Genomic DNA, 17412 nt, shown 5'->3' with positions numbered 1-17412 from the left:
CAATGAGATGGATTGACACAGTAGCTGCAACAATGGGCTCAAGCATAACAACAATTGTGAGGATGGCAAAGGACCGGGCAGTGTTTTGTTCTGTTGTACATAGGGTCACTATAAGTCGGAACCGACTGGACAGCTCCTAACAATGACAACAACTGTGTTTTCTAGTTTTGTCTCAGAATTTTCCTCCTGTGCTCTTAAGCTTCTTTTGAAGGCATCTTGATTCTTGATATCCTCTGATAGTTATTTAATCTTGTCTGGTCTCACCGCTTTGGCCTTATCTTGCTTCTTACCTTTAGCCATCCCTTTCTGACCAGACCTGGCCCCTCTCTCAGCCTCCTTACCAGCATACTAGAAACTCCTTCTTGGGCCACAAGAACCAAACCAGAGACTTGGAGTGGGGGAATCCTTGCTCCCTGCGGTCAGCAGGCAGAGTGGGAAGGGAAATTCTTCAGTCAGAACACGAAACTCAGAGCCAGAAAAATTTAGGTTGATCCTCAGTCCTGACACTTACTAACTCAGTAATATGGGGCAAAACACTTAAACTCCAGAGCCTCAGATTCCTCATTTATAAAATGGAAGAAATAACATCTGCCCAAACCAAATCAGAGAATTCTTTGGACAATCATGAGACAATATATGAGAAAAGTACTTGGTAATCATATAGATAAAAAAAAAAACAAAAAGGCATACCCATTCCATAGAGTTGATTCTGACTCATAGCAACCCTATAGCAGGTAGTAGAATGCCCCATAGAGTTTCCAAGGAGTGGCTGGTGGATTCAAACTGCCGACCCTTTGGTTAGCAGCTGTAGCTCTTAACTACTGTGCCACCAGGGCTCCTCATAGATGACAGATTATTATTATTTTGCTATTTTTCTTGTTTATCTCTTTTCTTTTGACTACAGTGAGCTGAGAGGACAGTGGTACTCTCAGTTGGGAATTGGAAGAAGATCTGCCGTAGAAACATCATTATACACAAAGTTTAGGGGCTACAGGGTTACTTACAACTTTGTCATTGAATCGGCTCAACTCGGACTCATGGTGACTTCACGTGTGTTAGAGTAGAACTGTGTTCCATAGGATTTTCAATGGCTAATTTTTTTGGAAGTAGATTGCCAGGCCTTTCATCCAAGGTGTCTCTGAGTAGATTCAAAATTCCAACCTTTAGGTTAGCAGCCGAGCACATTAACCACCTGAACCAGCCAGGGACTGCTTACAGGAGTATTAGTACAGGAAAACACACTCAATTGTTGGACAAATATTTATTGAACTACTACTATATCCTATCCCCTAGTGATATAAATATGATTATGATAGTGTGTGTTTAAATGCACAAGAGCTTCCACACCCATTTACCAGTTATTTCTCTTAAAATGCCTCATTATCTCTTTCATTAGCTGTGGTGCATGTAGCGACCCCTTGCTTTTTCAGCCTCTGGGGTTTATTGCGAAGCCCATTTTCCACGGACACAAGGCAGGGCCTTTATGAATGTTTGAAACCAAAGAAATGGTCAAGTGTGCAAATTACTATTTTTACAGGTATTGTATGAGGTGCCACTGAATCAATTTTTTTAATTTTTTTAGGTAAAATATGGATTTTGAAAAAATTTTAAGTGGTACACATATGTATGTCTGGGCTCCGAGCGTAGAATTAGGGGTACGCATATGTACCACTGTACTCTGAGGGTAGGACTATGGGAGGGGACAAGAAAAAAATCTATACTAGCTACTAAAAATTCAGATACACTCAATGATTCAGCATGCTTCCATTCATCAAAACACAGGGTATCAACAAAAATTTCAAAGCAGAAAATAATTGGGTATTGAAACGGTTATGTGACTTTCATGCTTCAAAGCCTTTCTTTAAATTGCACATTCATTTACTCACTTCATCTCCAAAGATATTATTATTGCTGGCCAACTTGTTATAGACTGCAGACACAAAAATCAAACACGTTCTACGTGCATTGACCCTGTCACCTTGGTGTTCAGGGTGAATGCCTGCTCTCTTCTCGAAATTCCTAACTCCCTTGTTGCCTCTATACACACTTTGCTTCAAATGCTCGCAAAATGGCACTTACTTCAATTGACTTGTTCATATGTATACTTTAAGGCTCCAACTAGACTTGCGGGGAGCACCTCTGCTTCCTGTGAGCTAAGGTCAGGCCCCCTGTGCTCCCTGCACATTCCGTGCATGGCGCCATGGCCTCACTTACTACCCAGGACCTGTGTTCTTTACCCCTTTAGACTAAGAGCTGAGCTTGCCCACAGAAGGGATCCATGTTGGTTCCTCTTTGTATGCCCAGGATCAGATCTAGCTCTTGGCACAAAGAATGCTCTCACCAATTGCAGAAGAAAAGTTATACAAACATATAATTACTGTGAAGGGTTACATGCAATCGTGAAGGTCTGTGCTCAGGGCCCTGGGAGCATGAAGTGACTGATTCTGCTTGGGGAGCATCTGAGGGCTTATTTCCATAGGAGGTACCTCTCTGGTTGGAGATGAAGGTTGAACAACAGCCAGCCAAGTGGGAAAAAGTGGTGAGATACGTGTGCAAATGCACAAATCAGGAAATAATGTGGTTATTTAAGGAATGGTAACTGAGTGCAGGAGCAGGAGCAGGCAATGAGAGTGAGAAGGAATAGCAAGATCAGACCATGAAGAATTTTAGCTTTTATCTAAAGGCAAAAGGGAGTCATTGATAGATTCAAAGCAAGGGAGAGATACAGTCATACTTGTATTTTACTTCCCACTTGACTTTGGGTCCATTATGAGTTAAATAACTGTTCTCAATCTTCAGTCATTCTTTTAATATTTATGTACCACCTACCTTAATAATATATATATAATTAAAAAAATAATAAAACAGTTGCCCTTGAGTCGATTCTGACTCATGCAACCCCATGTGTTTCACAGTAGAACTGTGCACCGTAGGGTTTTCAATGGCTGTGAGATCTTTTGGAAGCAGATCATTAGGCCTTTCTTTTGAGGCACCTCCAGGTTGATTACAACTGCCAAACTTCTGGTTAGTAGCTGAGTGCTTAATTGTTTGTACCACCCAGGGACCCCATATGCCCTTTAGATCTCAGCTATTGCCCTGGTGGAGCCCTGCTGGCACAATGGTTAAGTGCTCAAGTCGCTAACCAACAGGTCAGCAGTTTGAATCCAACAACCACTCCTTGGAAACCCTATTGGGCAGTTCTACTTTGTTCTATTGGGTCACTATGAGTTGGAATCGACTCAACAGCAATGGGTTTTGGTCACTGCCCTGGCAGTTAAGTGGTTAAGAGCTCGGCTGTTAACCAAGAGGTCCACAGTTGGAATCCACCAGCCGCTCTTTGGAAACACTAGGGGGCAGTTCTACCTTGTCCTATAGGGTTGCTAGGAGTCAGCATCGACTCTACAGCAAAGGGTATTTAGAACGCTATGAGTTTTCTAGAATACTCTCAAGGATCTGAGCCATGCTTTGGGAAATACTGGATTAAATAGCTCTTTCTCGGCTGATTAGATTGAGTACGCTGATCACCACGCATAATGTAATTGTATTAGAAAATGCCTATTTCAAATGAGAATCTTGCAAACATGGTTTTGAACACAATCTCTTCATAGCTTGGGGGAGGCTGTTATCCCAGACTGACGATTCACCTTACTGGTTCAAATCTGAGAATTTTTTCTATGGGTGTAATTAATATTAATAAACGTTCTCTGGTTAAAAAATGCCATTTACTCTTCTTTTCTGGATTAGAATGGAAAACTACTCTCTGAAAAAAGAGGCAACCCATTACGAATCGGTGAAGTTTATAACTATCACAGGGGCACATACGTATGCGATTACAATCAGTCGTATAACACGAGTTCGTGGATTGTCAGAGCCGTTGTTCAAGTAGAAACCATTGGTAAGTGAGATTTTCATTTCATGATTTGAGATATGAACATTTTCTTCCTTTGGGCATAGGATTTTTTCTTTCAGGAAAAAAAGGATAGTCATACAGGTAGAGTCAAGTAAAGCCTTCAATCTGGCCAAGCATCAATTTCCCCATCGACCCAGGCTTCATCTACTGAGGAAGCGCAATTCTGGACTATGTTCACAATTAAAACCTGGGGTTTTCCCTGCCTCGGCCCCTGGTTTGTTTCTGTAATTATTTTTTTTTAAGTATTAAATATTTCACACAGAAACAATAAATGACACTTATCAATCAGCTTTAAAATGTTTTACTATTTTTACATATGCTTAAAATCTCATTCTTTTTACTTTAAAAAAAAAGACTATAGATAGAGCTTGAGGACTATGCCCCATTACCTCCTACCTCTTCTCTGCCCAGGTATAGTCATGATTTTGTAATTGGTTTATATGATTTCCATTTATGTTTTTACGCCTTTTCTACATATGCATGTACCCACTAATAATGGACAATATTGCTTTGTGTTATAAAATTTTAAGCACACGATACCGTACTAAAGTATCATTTTGTCAATTTATGCCCCCCATCAGCAACGAACAGATTCCCATTATCCAAATAATATTTTGTGCCATCAGATTGTTTGATTGATAGCAAGCATGATTTCTTTTTCTTCCCTGATTCCTGACTAGGTTGAACACCTTGTTATATTAGCCCACTGTGTTCCTTCGTCAGTGATTCACCTGTTTTTGCCCCAGCCTTTCCCTTGGTTTGTTTTTACTATGCTTACAAGTACCGGCATGAATAAAACTACATGATGTAATTAGTTTAAGCAAAGCCTATTGAGTCAAAACATAACAGAGTCGGTCATTCAGGTTATGTGTTAAAGAGCCACAGAATGGTTTACTTTGATAAAAGCAAATACGTTCATCAACTTTACCTTCTCTTCTTTTACTGCAAAATAGAAACCACGTGGAGCACCCTAAGGCCAAGTTAAATATTCCTGCCCACCTTCTGGTCTTTTTACTTTCCACCACTTAGAACAGCAGTCACTTCGGTTTATACTAGATTGTTCTTTGAAAGAGAAGTGAGAATGTGAATGCCCACTCGTACCACTTTCCCTCTTCAAGTAATGCATGGTTGTTCTTCTCAGGTATGACTCAGCCCATCATGTTCTCAAACAGTGACTCTAGTTACTCTGTGAATTGACTTAGCAGAAGTTAAGAGAAACAGCGGGATGTGTGACTCAACAGAACATGATGATGGAATTTATGTAGATGAAAAAGAAAGGGAGACATCAAGGATGTCTTAGTTTTCTGGCCTGGATAAGTTGGTAAATGGTGGCACCATTTAATGAGACAAGAGGGACTGAAGAAGAGGGTCTGAGGGAGGGAGAAAATAAGGTATGAGTCTTGAAAAGACTTGTAAGTTATCCAAGTCACAATGACAAGTAAGTATGTGAATAAACAAGTCTGGAGACGTTAGGAGTGGGTATGTTAATGTGAGAGTGGTTGGCTTTTCTATTATATTTAAAGCCAAGGAGCGGAATCACCTAGAGAGTAATTAATCCTAGAGAGGAGAGGGCTTAGAACTGAGCCCTGAAGACTTGTAACACTTAGAAAGGTTGAGAAGAGGAGGAGGATATCCCAAGGAGACAGCGGTGTGGGAACAGAGGAAAACTGCCCGAAGGGTACAGTGAATAAAGCACCTCAAGACGGAGGCAATGATGCACCACCTCAGAATGATGAGACTTGAGACTTGATCATCGAATGTGGCAAGGAGTCATTGTTTACATCAGCAAGCAGTTGTCAGTGGAAGAGTGTCAAGGAGAGGAAGCAGTAAAGGAAGTGAGATTGATGATGCAGGTGAGAAATAATTTCGAGGGTCAAGACCTTTAGTAGGGAAGAGGCCTAGTGAGTGAATTGGACTACCCCATGAGAGTATGTAGAGTGAGAAGAACACTAGGGTAGGTCTGGGAAGAAGAGTCCTGATAGTCAAAAGAGGCACAGTGGAAGAATTACCCACAAGACCATTGAGAAGAACTGAACATAGACATTGAAGGTGAGCAAGAAAGTACAGCGACAAGGAACCCAAAAGGAGAGAGGATTTCAAAGGGGGCATGGCCAGCAGTTTCCAATGCTATCCAGAAGTCAAGGAGATTAAAAACTTACTTGTGCTCAGTGGATTTAGCTTCAAGGAGGTTACTGGTGACTTCGGGCAAAGCAATTTCAGTGTAGTGTTGGGGGCAGAAATCACACTCCATCTGAGGTGAGGGACTGGAGAAAGTGAACGTATAGAACTCTTTCAAGAATTTAGCTGTGAAGGAAGGAGAATCTGTAAGGCAGAGATGTGAGATGGACGTTTGTTCATTTTTTTTTTTTAAATGTAGAGCATGTGTAAATGTTGCTGGGAAGAAACCCATAGAAGTAAATGATACAGGAGAGAGAGGGTATAATCAAGGGGCTAAAGTCCCTAAGAAGTAAGAGTGGACAATGTTTACAGCAAAGGTGATGAATTTTCCCTTCACAGAAAATGGGACATCTTCAGGAGGAAGTTTGACAGTGGAGGTAAATTTGAAAGTTTGTAGCAGGAAGTTGATGGATATATGACTAGATTAAAGGTTGGAGTCTTCTTTACTTTGAAACAAACCATGAGTTTGGAGATAGAGAGGGAAAACCAGGTCTTGTGGAGTTGTGCCATTTTTCTCAGGTGGGTTCCAGGTGTGCCAAAAAGAAATCTTGAAAGAGAAGGCAGGGATGGGGGCTCACGTCTGAAGCTGGTGAGCAGGGTTGATGTGGAAAATAATTCACCCAGGTAGAAATGGATTGATGATAGACCAATCCTTTACTGGCACCCAAAACCTGATGTAACAATCAATTATGGAGGCACACTTTTGACATGGAAACTTGAGGTTTTAGCCTTATAGATTATGGACAAGATATAAAAAAGGTAACTCCAAAACATTTGGGTCAAAGTGTAGCCAAGCACCCAAATCTTCAGCGAGCAGGGTCTTCAGATTTCCCAATACAAATAACAACTTTATTTTTATATTTTAGTGAAAAACACTAATTTCAAGCCAGATATTTTGGAACCCGACAAGGACACACTCGAAGTAGAACTTGGTAAGCTGGAATGCATCGTTGACCTTGAATGATATTGAGCTTCTGGGATGAGGTCCAAGTGTGATATAAAGAAAAGAGAGTTGGGCTTTCTGGTCAAACAGAACTGGACTAGCTTTGTGACCTTGCACTGTTAGTTAAGACTCAGTTTTTCAAATCTGAAATTAGACATAATAAAGCTGTCCTCACAGGGTTGCATTGAGACGTAATGGGACAGTATGTGTTAAGTAATGTGATAATATATGGTAAGTGGCATATTGGACATGATTGATAGATTTATTCCCCTAGGAATAAGTGATTATGTATATTGTAAGGTCCATTGGTTAGGTCTACACATTTACCAACTTGAGTAGCGCTAACCCCTATGAAGATGATGTTTCGTCTGACCTGTAAGGGAAGTAGAGTGGCATACTATAATCTCTGGTCACAATGTGTATTCCAAAATAGTGTCTACTTCCGTGTAGAGGGGAAAAGTTAACTTTTCTCTGTTCTCCTTTCATTTTGTCAACTTCAGTATTATCTATGTCTTCCTACACTTCTAAATAACATTGTTCTATCTAAAACCAAATTGTTGGTTCCAATAAAATTAGTGTACTTTTAAATGCTCATAAAATATTCATAGTTATAGAAAGAAATGTAAAAATAGATACCATGGTAGAGGACTAGCAGGTGATAATAGCGGCGTATACTGATTCTAGAAATAGGAATGGCATTACGGGCAACGTCACAAGAAATGAAGGAAAAGGGAGAAAATAAATTAATGACAAATAGCTAAGTTACATATGGTAGTAGTGATTTTTATGGTATTACTAGAGGAAGAAACTATTAAGGTGCAAAGATTAGTTTTCAAGTGGAGTCCCTACCCATTTTCTGATTAAATATCGAGTTTGAGAGAGAGTGTATCTGGATACCACTTACAGAGAAAATGACTGGAAAGAGGGTGGTGTGATTATATGCATGTCCATCTACAAGGCATCATTCTAAAAAACATCAGCTGCACACCTAAATAAATTCTTTAAATTACATGTTACGGTAACCTCAGGATTTTCATTTAATATAAACATAATGGTTATTAAATGTTCTTTATTGACACACCTTGTACTTCTACAGCGGTGTTGGAGACAGGGCTGCACACTCAAACTCCTCCATTTCCCTGCGGCTACCTTCAAACCAAGGAGCCCTGGTGGGGGTGGTTCAAGAGCTTAGCTGCAAATGGAAAGGTCGGTGGTTCAAACCCACCAGCTGCTCTGTGGAAAAGAGATGTGGCAGTCTGCTTCTGTAAAGATTACAGCCTTGGAAACCCTACGTGGCAGTTCTACTCTGTCCTGTAGGGTCGGTATGAGTCAGAATCTGCTCAACAGCAATGGGTTTTAGCGGGTACCTTCAAACCAGGGTTTCCGGGTGGTGCAAATGGTTAATGTGCTCGGCTACTAACTGAAAGGTTGGAAGTTTGAGTCCACCCGGAGGTGCCTCTGAAGAAAGGCTTGGCAATCTACTTCTAAACACATCAGCCATGAAGCACAGCTCTCCCCTGACACGTGTGGGATTGCCATGAATAAGAATCGACTCGACGGCCATGGGTTTCTGCTCTCAAACCACGTCAGACGCCTTGGTGACATGATTTTGTTAATCTTCACTTTAAGAACATATAGTTGCATGTTTGAGATATAACCATTGCCCATTAAAGGCAAACACACCTGGTTTTCTTTCTTTCTAAATGGGACACATGTGGCAATAGGGTTGTTCTGGCACGCCTGGTTCACCTGCAAGCCTGACCGCATCGGGGAGCACAGCGTCCAGGTCACGTGCTCCGCCTTCACACGGGACGACACATTCTCATGTTTGCCCTTTCTCTTTTCTCTGGCCTCTTGATTTTCAGGAAAACCCTTAACTCTTAACTGCAAAGTACGATTTGGCTTCGAAAAGGACCTCAAACCAGTGGTGAGATGGTACATTAAAGACACAGACCAGAGACAGGAAGTTCCTGCACCTGAGGGGAACAGGTAAGAAGAAAAAAGAGTGATTCTACTCTTTAAAAGCCATGCTAAGTGTTTTCACCTTTAGAAACCTCTAAAATACACACACCGGGGTAATGGTGTAACCTCCAGCACCAACCAATGTTGAAAATAAAAGGCCAGAAACGCAGAGCGCATGTTAATTTTAAATACGGAGACCAAGTGCAGCTTCTCATCAGGCCATGGAATGAACTACTTAAGTTATTTTAAAGCTCAGTTTGAAGCAACAGTTTGATGTGGCTGCCTTAAAATTCAAGCGAACAAGCAGATAAACATACTAACCCAGCCTACTTACATAGAGGTAGTGCGTGCAGCCCAGGGGAGAAAACGCTGCCCATCTCACGCCCTATTTTAGCTGATGTCACACCATTCAGAGTGTCTGGTGAATTCAGGAATCCAAATTTTTACGGTCGTTGACAGTCTGGTAAGTATCCAGACGAAGTGGCACAATAGTATGGAGTCTGACAAAAATATATATATGTGTGTGTGTGTGTGTGTGAAAGTGAGGAAGAGTTAAAGCAACTCTCTTGGCAAAGAGGAGACTACAGGTGGGATAGCTGTCTTGAAATATTTGGGAGCTATCCGAATCGACTTGGCGGCAATGGGTTTGGTTTTTTGGGTCTTGGTTATCATGCTTTATGAGAAAGTGGACTTACGCTTGTTTCTCTCCAGAGCACAGAACCTAATCCAATGGGCAGAATTTACTGGGGAGAGATTTTGGTTCAATAGAAATAAAAAGTCTAGACGTTTGAAGCTACACAACACCTCACAAAGCTGGACTTCTGTCCCTGAAAGGAACAAAGGGTTTGAATCCAATCTGTCAGGCACGTTGCTAAAGGATCCAAAAAACACCATTGTCGTCGAGTCGATGCTGACTCAAACCAACCCTATAGAACAGAGCTGAACTTCCCCATAAGGGTTCAAGTAGCGGCTGGTAGATTTGAACTGCCGACCTTTGGTTAGCAGCCAAGCTCTTAACCAATGTACCACCAGGGCTCCGCTAAAGGATACATTTTCTTATTTTTCTGAGGTTCTGTCCCCAAGTAAGAGACTATGCATTAAAGACTTCCTTCTGATATTAAAAAAAAAAAAAATTCACTGAAAGAATGTAAAATTAGTTTAATAACTCCATATTACTGCAAAAACTAAACAGATTTTGGAAATAGCAATAAAATTTGGCAAGAATTTCTAAGGCAGGGAAGTCATTGGGTCTCATATTAAGTTGATACCACATTCAAGTTCAAAGTGGTCAAGTGTGGCAAGGAGAGTATCGTTTGCCATCACATAGCCCTGGCTTTGAATCTGTTTTCCACCAATTAACAATGTGACCCTTAACTGCTATGAGCCTCCATTGCCACATCTGTATCTGTGGATAAAAATGGACACCTTGCAAGGCCAGGTGAATACAGGATAAGTGGCATGCTATCACAGTCCCTGATATGTAGAGCAGCCAATGAATAGAAGCTGGTATTGTAGACCTGGAGCCCTGGGGGTGCAATAGTTAAGAGCTCGGCTACTAACCAAAAGGTTGGCAGTTAGAATCCACCAGCCACTCCTTGGAAACCCCATGAGGTCGTTCTACTCTGTCCTTTAGGGTCGCTATGAGTCAGAATCGACTCGATGGCAACAGGTATTGGTTTGGAACCCTGGTGGCACGGTGGTTAAGAGCTTGGCTGCTAACCAAAAGGTCAGCAGTCCGAATTCACCAGCTGCTCTTTGGAACCCCTATGGGGCAATTCTACTCTGTCCCACAGGGTTGCTATGAATTGGAATTTGACTTGATGGCAATGGGTTTGGTTTTTGGTTTATCGTAGACACGGCAATGCACCTCAGAGCAACAGAGCCTGAAACATTATCTACATAAACAGATTCCTTAACGTGAAGGCTGACTGTAGACAGCAGCTTGAGAGAATCCGAGCTGTGAATAAATGCAGAGACTCACAACTTCTCGGAGGGAGCAAAATGGCACAGGAATCAGACTGCCACCTCCCAGCTGTGTGACTCTGGGCTTCTTGCTCACTTTCTGTACCCCAGCTGCATTGCTGGCCAAGTTAGGATGATCGTCCTATTACCATGTAGGGTTTCTGTGAAGTAAGAATAGAGGAGATTCAATAGCTCACATTCACTGCTTTGAAGAGTGTCTGATACATACCTGGTACATCCTCAGTAAAGTTATTTTTAATATTATTTCTAAATTATTGTTGTTGTCTGTTCTCAAGGGGAATTTTTAGGGCAAAGGAGGTCCCGTGATGTCCACAAGTAAGTTATGTCTTAGTATAAACACGTAGAATATCAAGTCAAGGTCCGGGGTTGCCAAGAATGACACAGCTTAACATAGGCACTGAGTGGACCAAAGCTTTCCTCACACAGACAGAGCGAGGTCAGCTTCAATAGCGGATGCTGGTCCCCCATGGTCAGTGGGTCACTCCCCACAGCTAATGCAAGACTGGTGGTCTGCACATACCCCCCTCATGTTGCAGTGGAAGGACCTCATTACTCTCATTACTTCCCACCGGGAGCAGATACAGAGATGGAGTGCAGCATAATGGGCATGTTTACTTAAACAGTTCCTGGAAATGTTGACATGCGCTCAGGGATTTGTTGATAGTCCATCAGCTGCTATGGGTTGTGTTCTGGATCGGAATACGTTTGGGAAGGGAGTCAGCCAACGCTCATCCCATCCAGGAAGTCAAGGTAATACATCCAGTCCCAAGTACAAGGTTCATTCGTGGGTTACAGGCTGCCCTCAGACTGCCTCCTTCTACATAGAATTATTCTTGTTGTAGTCGTTAGGTGCCATTGAGTAGGTTCTGACTCATAGCAACCCTACTTACAACAGAACGAAACACTGCCAAGTCCTGCGCCTCCCTCACAATTGTTGTTATGCTTGAGTCCATTGCTGCGGCCACTATGTCAATCCATCTTGTTGAGGATCTTTCTCTTTTTCGCTGACCCTTTACTTTACCAAACATAATGTCTTCTCCAGGAACTGGTCCCTCCTGATAACATGTCCAAAGTATGTGAGAGGAGTCTCACTATCATCACTTCTAAGGAGAACTCTGGCTGTACTTCCTCCAAGATAGATTTGTTCATTCTTCTGACATTCCATGGTATAGTCAATATTCCTCACCAACACCATGATTCAAAGGCATCAATTCTCCCTCTGTTTTCTTTATTCATTGTCCAGCTTTCACATACATAGGAGACAACCGAAAATTCCATGGCTTGGGTCAGGTGCACCTTAGTCCTCAAAGTGACATCTTTGCTTTTCAACAGTTCTTAGCAGATTCAATAATTCAAGCAAGAATGAACCTTCTCTTTGACCACCTTAACTTCTGGCATCTCTTTATACTATTTGATCTTACAGGTAACAATTTTCTGATATCCAAATGGTTGCCCAGTTACATGAGTTTCAAAAATGGAAAAGAAGTATTAATTTATTTTACTGAATGGGCTTGGCTTTTTTTTTTTTCCTTTCCTAGTAGTACATCCATGTTGAAGGATGGAGTCATTCAGCATATTCTCTCTCTGAAAGAAGTTACTCAGAGGGATCTTCAAAGGAAGTTCATTTGCTTTGCCAAGAACTCAGTCGGAAGTACTACCCGGTCCATCCAACTGAAAAAAAAGAAAGGAGGTAAGCCAGGAAAGTTGTCCAGAATGGACGCGATTGCTTTTGTTGAAAGGAGAGGAATTTTTCTAAAGGAGAATAATAACAATGATGATGATAACAATTAACACTGACTAGGTGCCAGACACTGTTCTAAGCACTTTGCTCATATTAACGCATTTCATCCTCTCAACATCCCTACTATGTAAGCACTATTATCTCTGTCTTATGGGTAAGGAAACTGAGACATAGAGAAGTTAACACCTTGACTAAAGCTACACAGCCAGTAAGTTGCATATCACTAATCCAGAGCTAGTCCTCGTAACTAGTACACTGTGTATGTGGAACTGTTTGAAAACCATTCATTCATTCTACAAATACCTATCGGGTATGTCCTGTGTGGGAGGCACTGTACTAGGACCTGGCTCCCTTTCCTGTTTTTCTTTCCCGGCCTCTGAATCCTAGGACATGATGGTCAGGTATGAGAGACTGCAGGAAACAGTGATCTCACTCAGCGTTCAGAGTGACATATGTACATCAGAGACTGCATCTCACTCAGCGTTCAGAGTGACATATGTACATCAGAGACTGCAGTATGTTAAAGCTAGAGTGAAAATTCTACTCCAAACTTTTTATTTTCCTTGGAAGGAATAGTCTTTAAACTTCATCAAGAAGGTGCTTAGAGACGAAGTTCACATCATTCATTTGTTCATTCACTCATTCATTCAACTAATAGATTGAATAGATTCATTCCACTCATAGATCTAAAACAAGCAGGTTTTGAATGTTAGGCTTAAATAAATCCATGTGTGTGCCTGGCCTGGAGGAGGTGAGCTGTGTACAGGGTCCTGTGTTAGACACCGTGGAGGCTGTGAAGGTAAGCCAGGTGTCGCTCCGTAGACTTCAGTTGTGCTGTTAGATGAGTTGGTTCCAACTCATAGTGACCCTATATGTACAACAGAGCAGAACACCTGGCAGATAAATGAAAATAATTTACAATATATAATGAGAGGGATACAAATGGATGATGTGAAGGTTGACGGGGGAAAAATAAAAAATAAAAACCGCTACAATCAGGTTCCCAGGCGACCTAGATCTAGTAAATGCCTTCCCCTGGGTTCTTGGAGTTTATTATAAGATAGTTCCCTCAAGACGTGATTTGAGACATTCCCAGATTCAGAAGGAATGCTACCGACAGCAGTAATTTTGAGAAAATAACAGAGAAATAACAGAGATGGAAAAGGCTTTGGGTCGGCCCACAGCCTTGGCCTGCATGTGATCCCGTCCAAATGCGGGAATGCTTTCTCTAGGTTTGCTCATCTTTCTCTGCCTTTGTTCATTGCTGCTACATTTTCTTCCCAGTGGTTTTCATATACATACTGCTTGGCACCATCATGACCCTGGCGGGCATGCTGCTGGTGAGTGCTCTCCTCTACACGTACTGGATCGAAATCGTGCTGCTGTACCGAACCTATCAGAGCAAGGATGAGACGCTTGGGGGTAAGGACGATCTATCATGGGGCCATGATAACCTTGGAGCCTCTGACTTTTCCTCCCAGAACTAACTTGGAGGTTGTATTAGGATCTCCAGATAAACAGAACCAGTAGGACACACACACACACACACACACACACACACACACACACACACAGATTTTAAGGAATTGGCTCATGTGATTCTGGGGGCTGGCAAGTCAAAACTCCATAGGTCAGGAGGCAGAGTGGAAACTCCAGCAGTCTTGTGTACAAAATTGGTAGGTCAAGTGGCAAGCCAGAAACTCTGGCAGGATATCTATGTTATAGTCATGAGGCAGAAGTCCTTCTCTCTAAGAAACCTGTTTTTCTGTTAAGGCCTTCAGCTGATTAGATAAGACCCACCCATATTCTCCAGGGTAATCGCCTTTACTGAGAGTCAGCTGATTTCAGTGTTAATCACATCTACAAAATATCTTCACAGCAACATCTAGACTAGAGTTTGACCAAACATCTAGGCACCATAGCTTAACCGAGTTGACACATAAAATTAACCAGCACAGAGGGTAATAAAAGACCTGGAAAATAGAAAATGCTGTCACTAAACGGGGTTTGTTTCCTCAGCCTTATCTTAAGGAAAGAATTTCAGAAGCCGCCTGCCTCCCCAACAAAACAAAACCCATTGCCATTGAGTTGATTCCAACTCATAGCAACCCTAGAGGACAGAGGAAGTAGAACTGCCCCATAGAGTTTCCAAGGAGCGCTTGGTGGATTCGAACTGCCAACCTCTCGGTTAGCAGTGGAGCTCTTAACAACTATTTCAGAGGCCTCCTGCCTCCCGGCATTTGCAAACATGTGCGGTCTGCACATCACGGCTCACCTGACCGTGCTTCTGTCGGGGGACCTAGTGCAGCTTTGTGTGGGATCTTGCAGCACTGAAGGAGTTTGGGCAGCCAGCTCAGGCCAAACTCAGCAAGCATGTGGAAGGAGCTCAAGACATGGTTGTCCCCAGGGATGAAGTCACTACCCTAAGGCTCTGAGATCCTTCTCCCACTTCTGGTGGCCTCACGCCTGAGAGTGCAGGGAGCAGGTGGTGAAGAAGTTTCTTCTCATTCCGAAACCAGGATTCTGTCAGATGAGTCTATTGCAGGCCATGTTGGATTTAACAATAACAGCTCTGCTAGCTAACCTAAAGCAGTAGGAGGAATGACTTAGCCTTCCCATGCCTCAGTTTTCTCATCTGCAGAATAGGATAATGGTAGCATCAACCACAGAATAAGTCGGGTGCGTCCATTGAGTTAAGACCTATTAAGCATTTAGAACAGCGCCCCCCGCAGAGTGGACGCCCAGGACATGTCAGCTATTATATTGTCTATTGAGCACTGGGTGTTTTAGCTACTTATATTCTCACCGCAATCCTCTTAGCAAGGCAGAAAGAGGTGACTCACTTGCCCAGAATGGAACTGCTAGAAAGTGTTAAAGCTGGGATTAGGACCCAGGCAATCTAGTTTAGAGGCACCCTTAGCTATTACATCAGTTAACTTCACTTGTAAAATGAGGGACTTTAAGATGGTGAACATGAACTGAAAAGTGTGAAGTTCTGTAAAATGAAAGTCCTGTTGTTATTAAAGAAGTATCTGTCAATTTCCCCATGAGACTGGAAAATAATGTTTAGTAACATTTGCTTCTTTAGAATAGAATAGCTATGTCTGTTTTTTTTTTCTGGGTTAGAAAAAACAATCTCTAAAGTTAGAATGTTTGCAGTTAGAGCTAGTGATTCAGGTACATGGAAAGAGTGGAATCCCTCGGTGCAATATTTCGGTTGGATTCCAAGGATAATTGTTTACCTTGCGCTGACGGCCTCCCCAAACTCCAATGCTTTGCCCTCACTGCGAACTTTGGGAAGAGTTGTCACATCATCAGGGAAAGAGCTAATAAAGAAATGTATCAATCACACGTTGCTTTACACCAGTTACTGAGAACAGAAGAAACCCTTAAGCCAGGAGTGTTTTTGAGCTTTTTAAATTTGAGGAATTCTTTTTTAGCTGTTTCAAAATTGAGCAAATTATCTAATCAAAGTCTTAATCTTGCCCTGAGCGACTTCATTTTTGTTTTACTAAAATGCGCTTTAGCTTAAGATTCAAGAGCTTGCATAAAAGAGTCAAAGGACACGTTGAAATATACCCTTTTTCTTCGTCGCCAAGACAAAGTTTTAGCAACGCCATCAGGGAGGCAGAGTTTTCAAGGACGGTGATGCAGTGCCCTCTGCTGGCTAACCTAAATTTTTTCAACAGCGCGACCGTTCCCTTTTAGAGACGTAAAATGTCAGAGTTGGGGAATGCCTAAGAGGTCACCTAATACTCCTACGCTCCGGTTTTTTTAACTGCGGAAATTTAGTGTTTCCAAATTATGGAAAAATCTTAATCTGCTGGAGTATCACATGGATGTGGACGGAACTGAGGCAACCACGGAGGGTTGCACATTTAAACTGCACAACGCTTCCTTGCCGTTCAGGCGCCATGAATTTCTTCCTTCCCACCTGGGCAGTGAGATGCTGCGTAGATTGGCCTCCTGTGCTTCGGCTCATCGGTCACCTCTTTTGACTCTTGGACCTCATGACGTTCTCTTCTGTTGCTGGCATTTCCATCTGCTAAGACAGGGAGCCCTGGTGGTGCAGTGGTTAAGAGCCTGTCTGCTAGCCAGAAGGTTGGTGGTTTGAGTCCATCAGCCATTCCTTGGAAACCCTAGAGGGCAGTTCTACTCTGTCCTGTAGGGTTGCTTTGAGTTGGAATCGACTCGATGGCAATGGGTCTGGTTCAGAAGGTCTCTTTTTTAGGTCCATGTTGAGCACGTGTGCTGTCAAACAGAATCAACAACGAGCTCTATTGTTTACTATTTTGCTACGCTACTACTTGGTAGGCATTGTGCGAAGTGCTAAAACGGGAACCAGGTGTGTCCAATTCCAAAGCCCGTGAGTTAACTTTGGGGATTTTCTACCTCATCCAGCTAGTTGTCTAGCACATCCCAGTATCAATGTGCATTTATAATAATTTAGTCTGCAGAGGCATATGAGATCTTTAAAATAGCCAAAAACAAGTTCCATAAATATCGTGCCCCATCTAGAAGGGAGGAGAATGGGTATTTATCTTGTGCCTTCTATAAGCACTCCATTAGACGTTATTTCACGCAGCCCTTAAAACAGCCTGCAATGGAGTTATTATTGTCCTCATTTTGCATAAGGGGATTCAGATATAAGTATATGTTCAAAGATAAGTATATATATTGTTGTTGTTGTTGTCT

At 42.2% G+C, this 17412-nt stretch overlaps 1 protein-coding gene across 4 annotated transcripts in view; it reads left to right on the top strand.

Moving 5' to 3' along the window:
* The window catches only part of IL18RAP (interleukin 18 receptor accessory protein), a 32029-nt gene that overhangs the window by 12024 nt on the left and 2593 nt on the right, over positions 1 to 17412 (top strand). For all 4 annotated transcript variants that reach the window (XM_023733845.1, XM_023733840.1, XM_004369306.3 and 1 more), the window contains 5 exons: positions 3745 to 3895; positions 6955 to 7020; positions 8897 to 9020; positions 12515 to 12666; positions 14002 to 14139. In XM_023733845.1, the coding sequence (XP_023589613.1) occupies positions 3745 to 3895; positions 6955 to 7020; positions 8897 to 9020; positions 12515 to 12666; positions 14002 to 14139 (631 nt within the window). The remainder of the gene's footprint in view (positions 1 to 3744; positions 3896 to 6954; positions 7021 to 8896; positions 9021 to 12514; positions 12667 to 14001; positions 14140 to 17412) is intronic.

This window comes from Trichechus manatus, unplaced genomic scaffold, assembly GCF_000243295.1.
Source record: "Trichechus manatus latirostris isolate Lorelei unplaced genomic scaffold, TriManLat1.0 scaffold00004, whole genome shotgun sequence".
Taxonomy (NCBI): domain Eukaryota; kingdom Metazoa; phylum Chordata; class Mammalia; order Sirenia; family Trichechidae; genus Trichechus; species Trichechus manatus.
The sequence above is the reverse complement of the archived record's forward strand: the minus strand, read 5'-3'. Positions and strand labels throughout refer to the sequence as shown.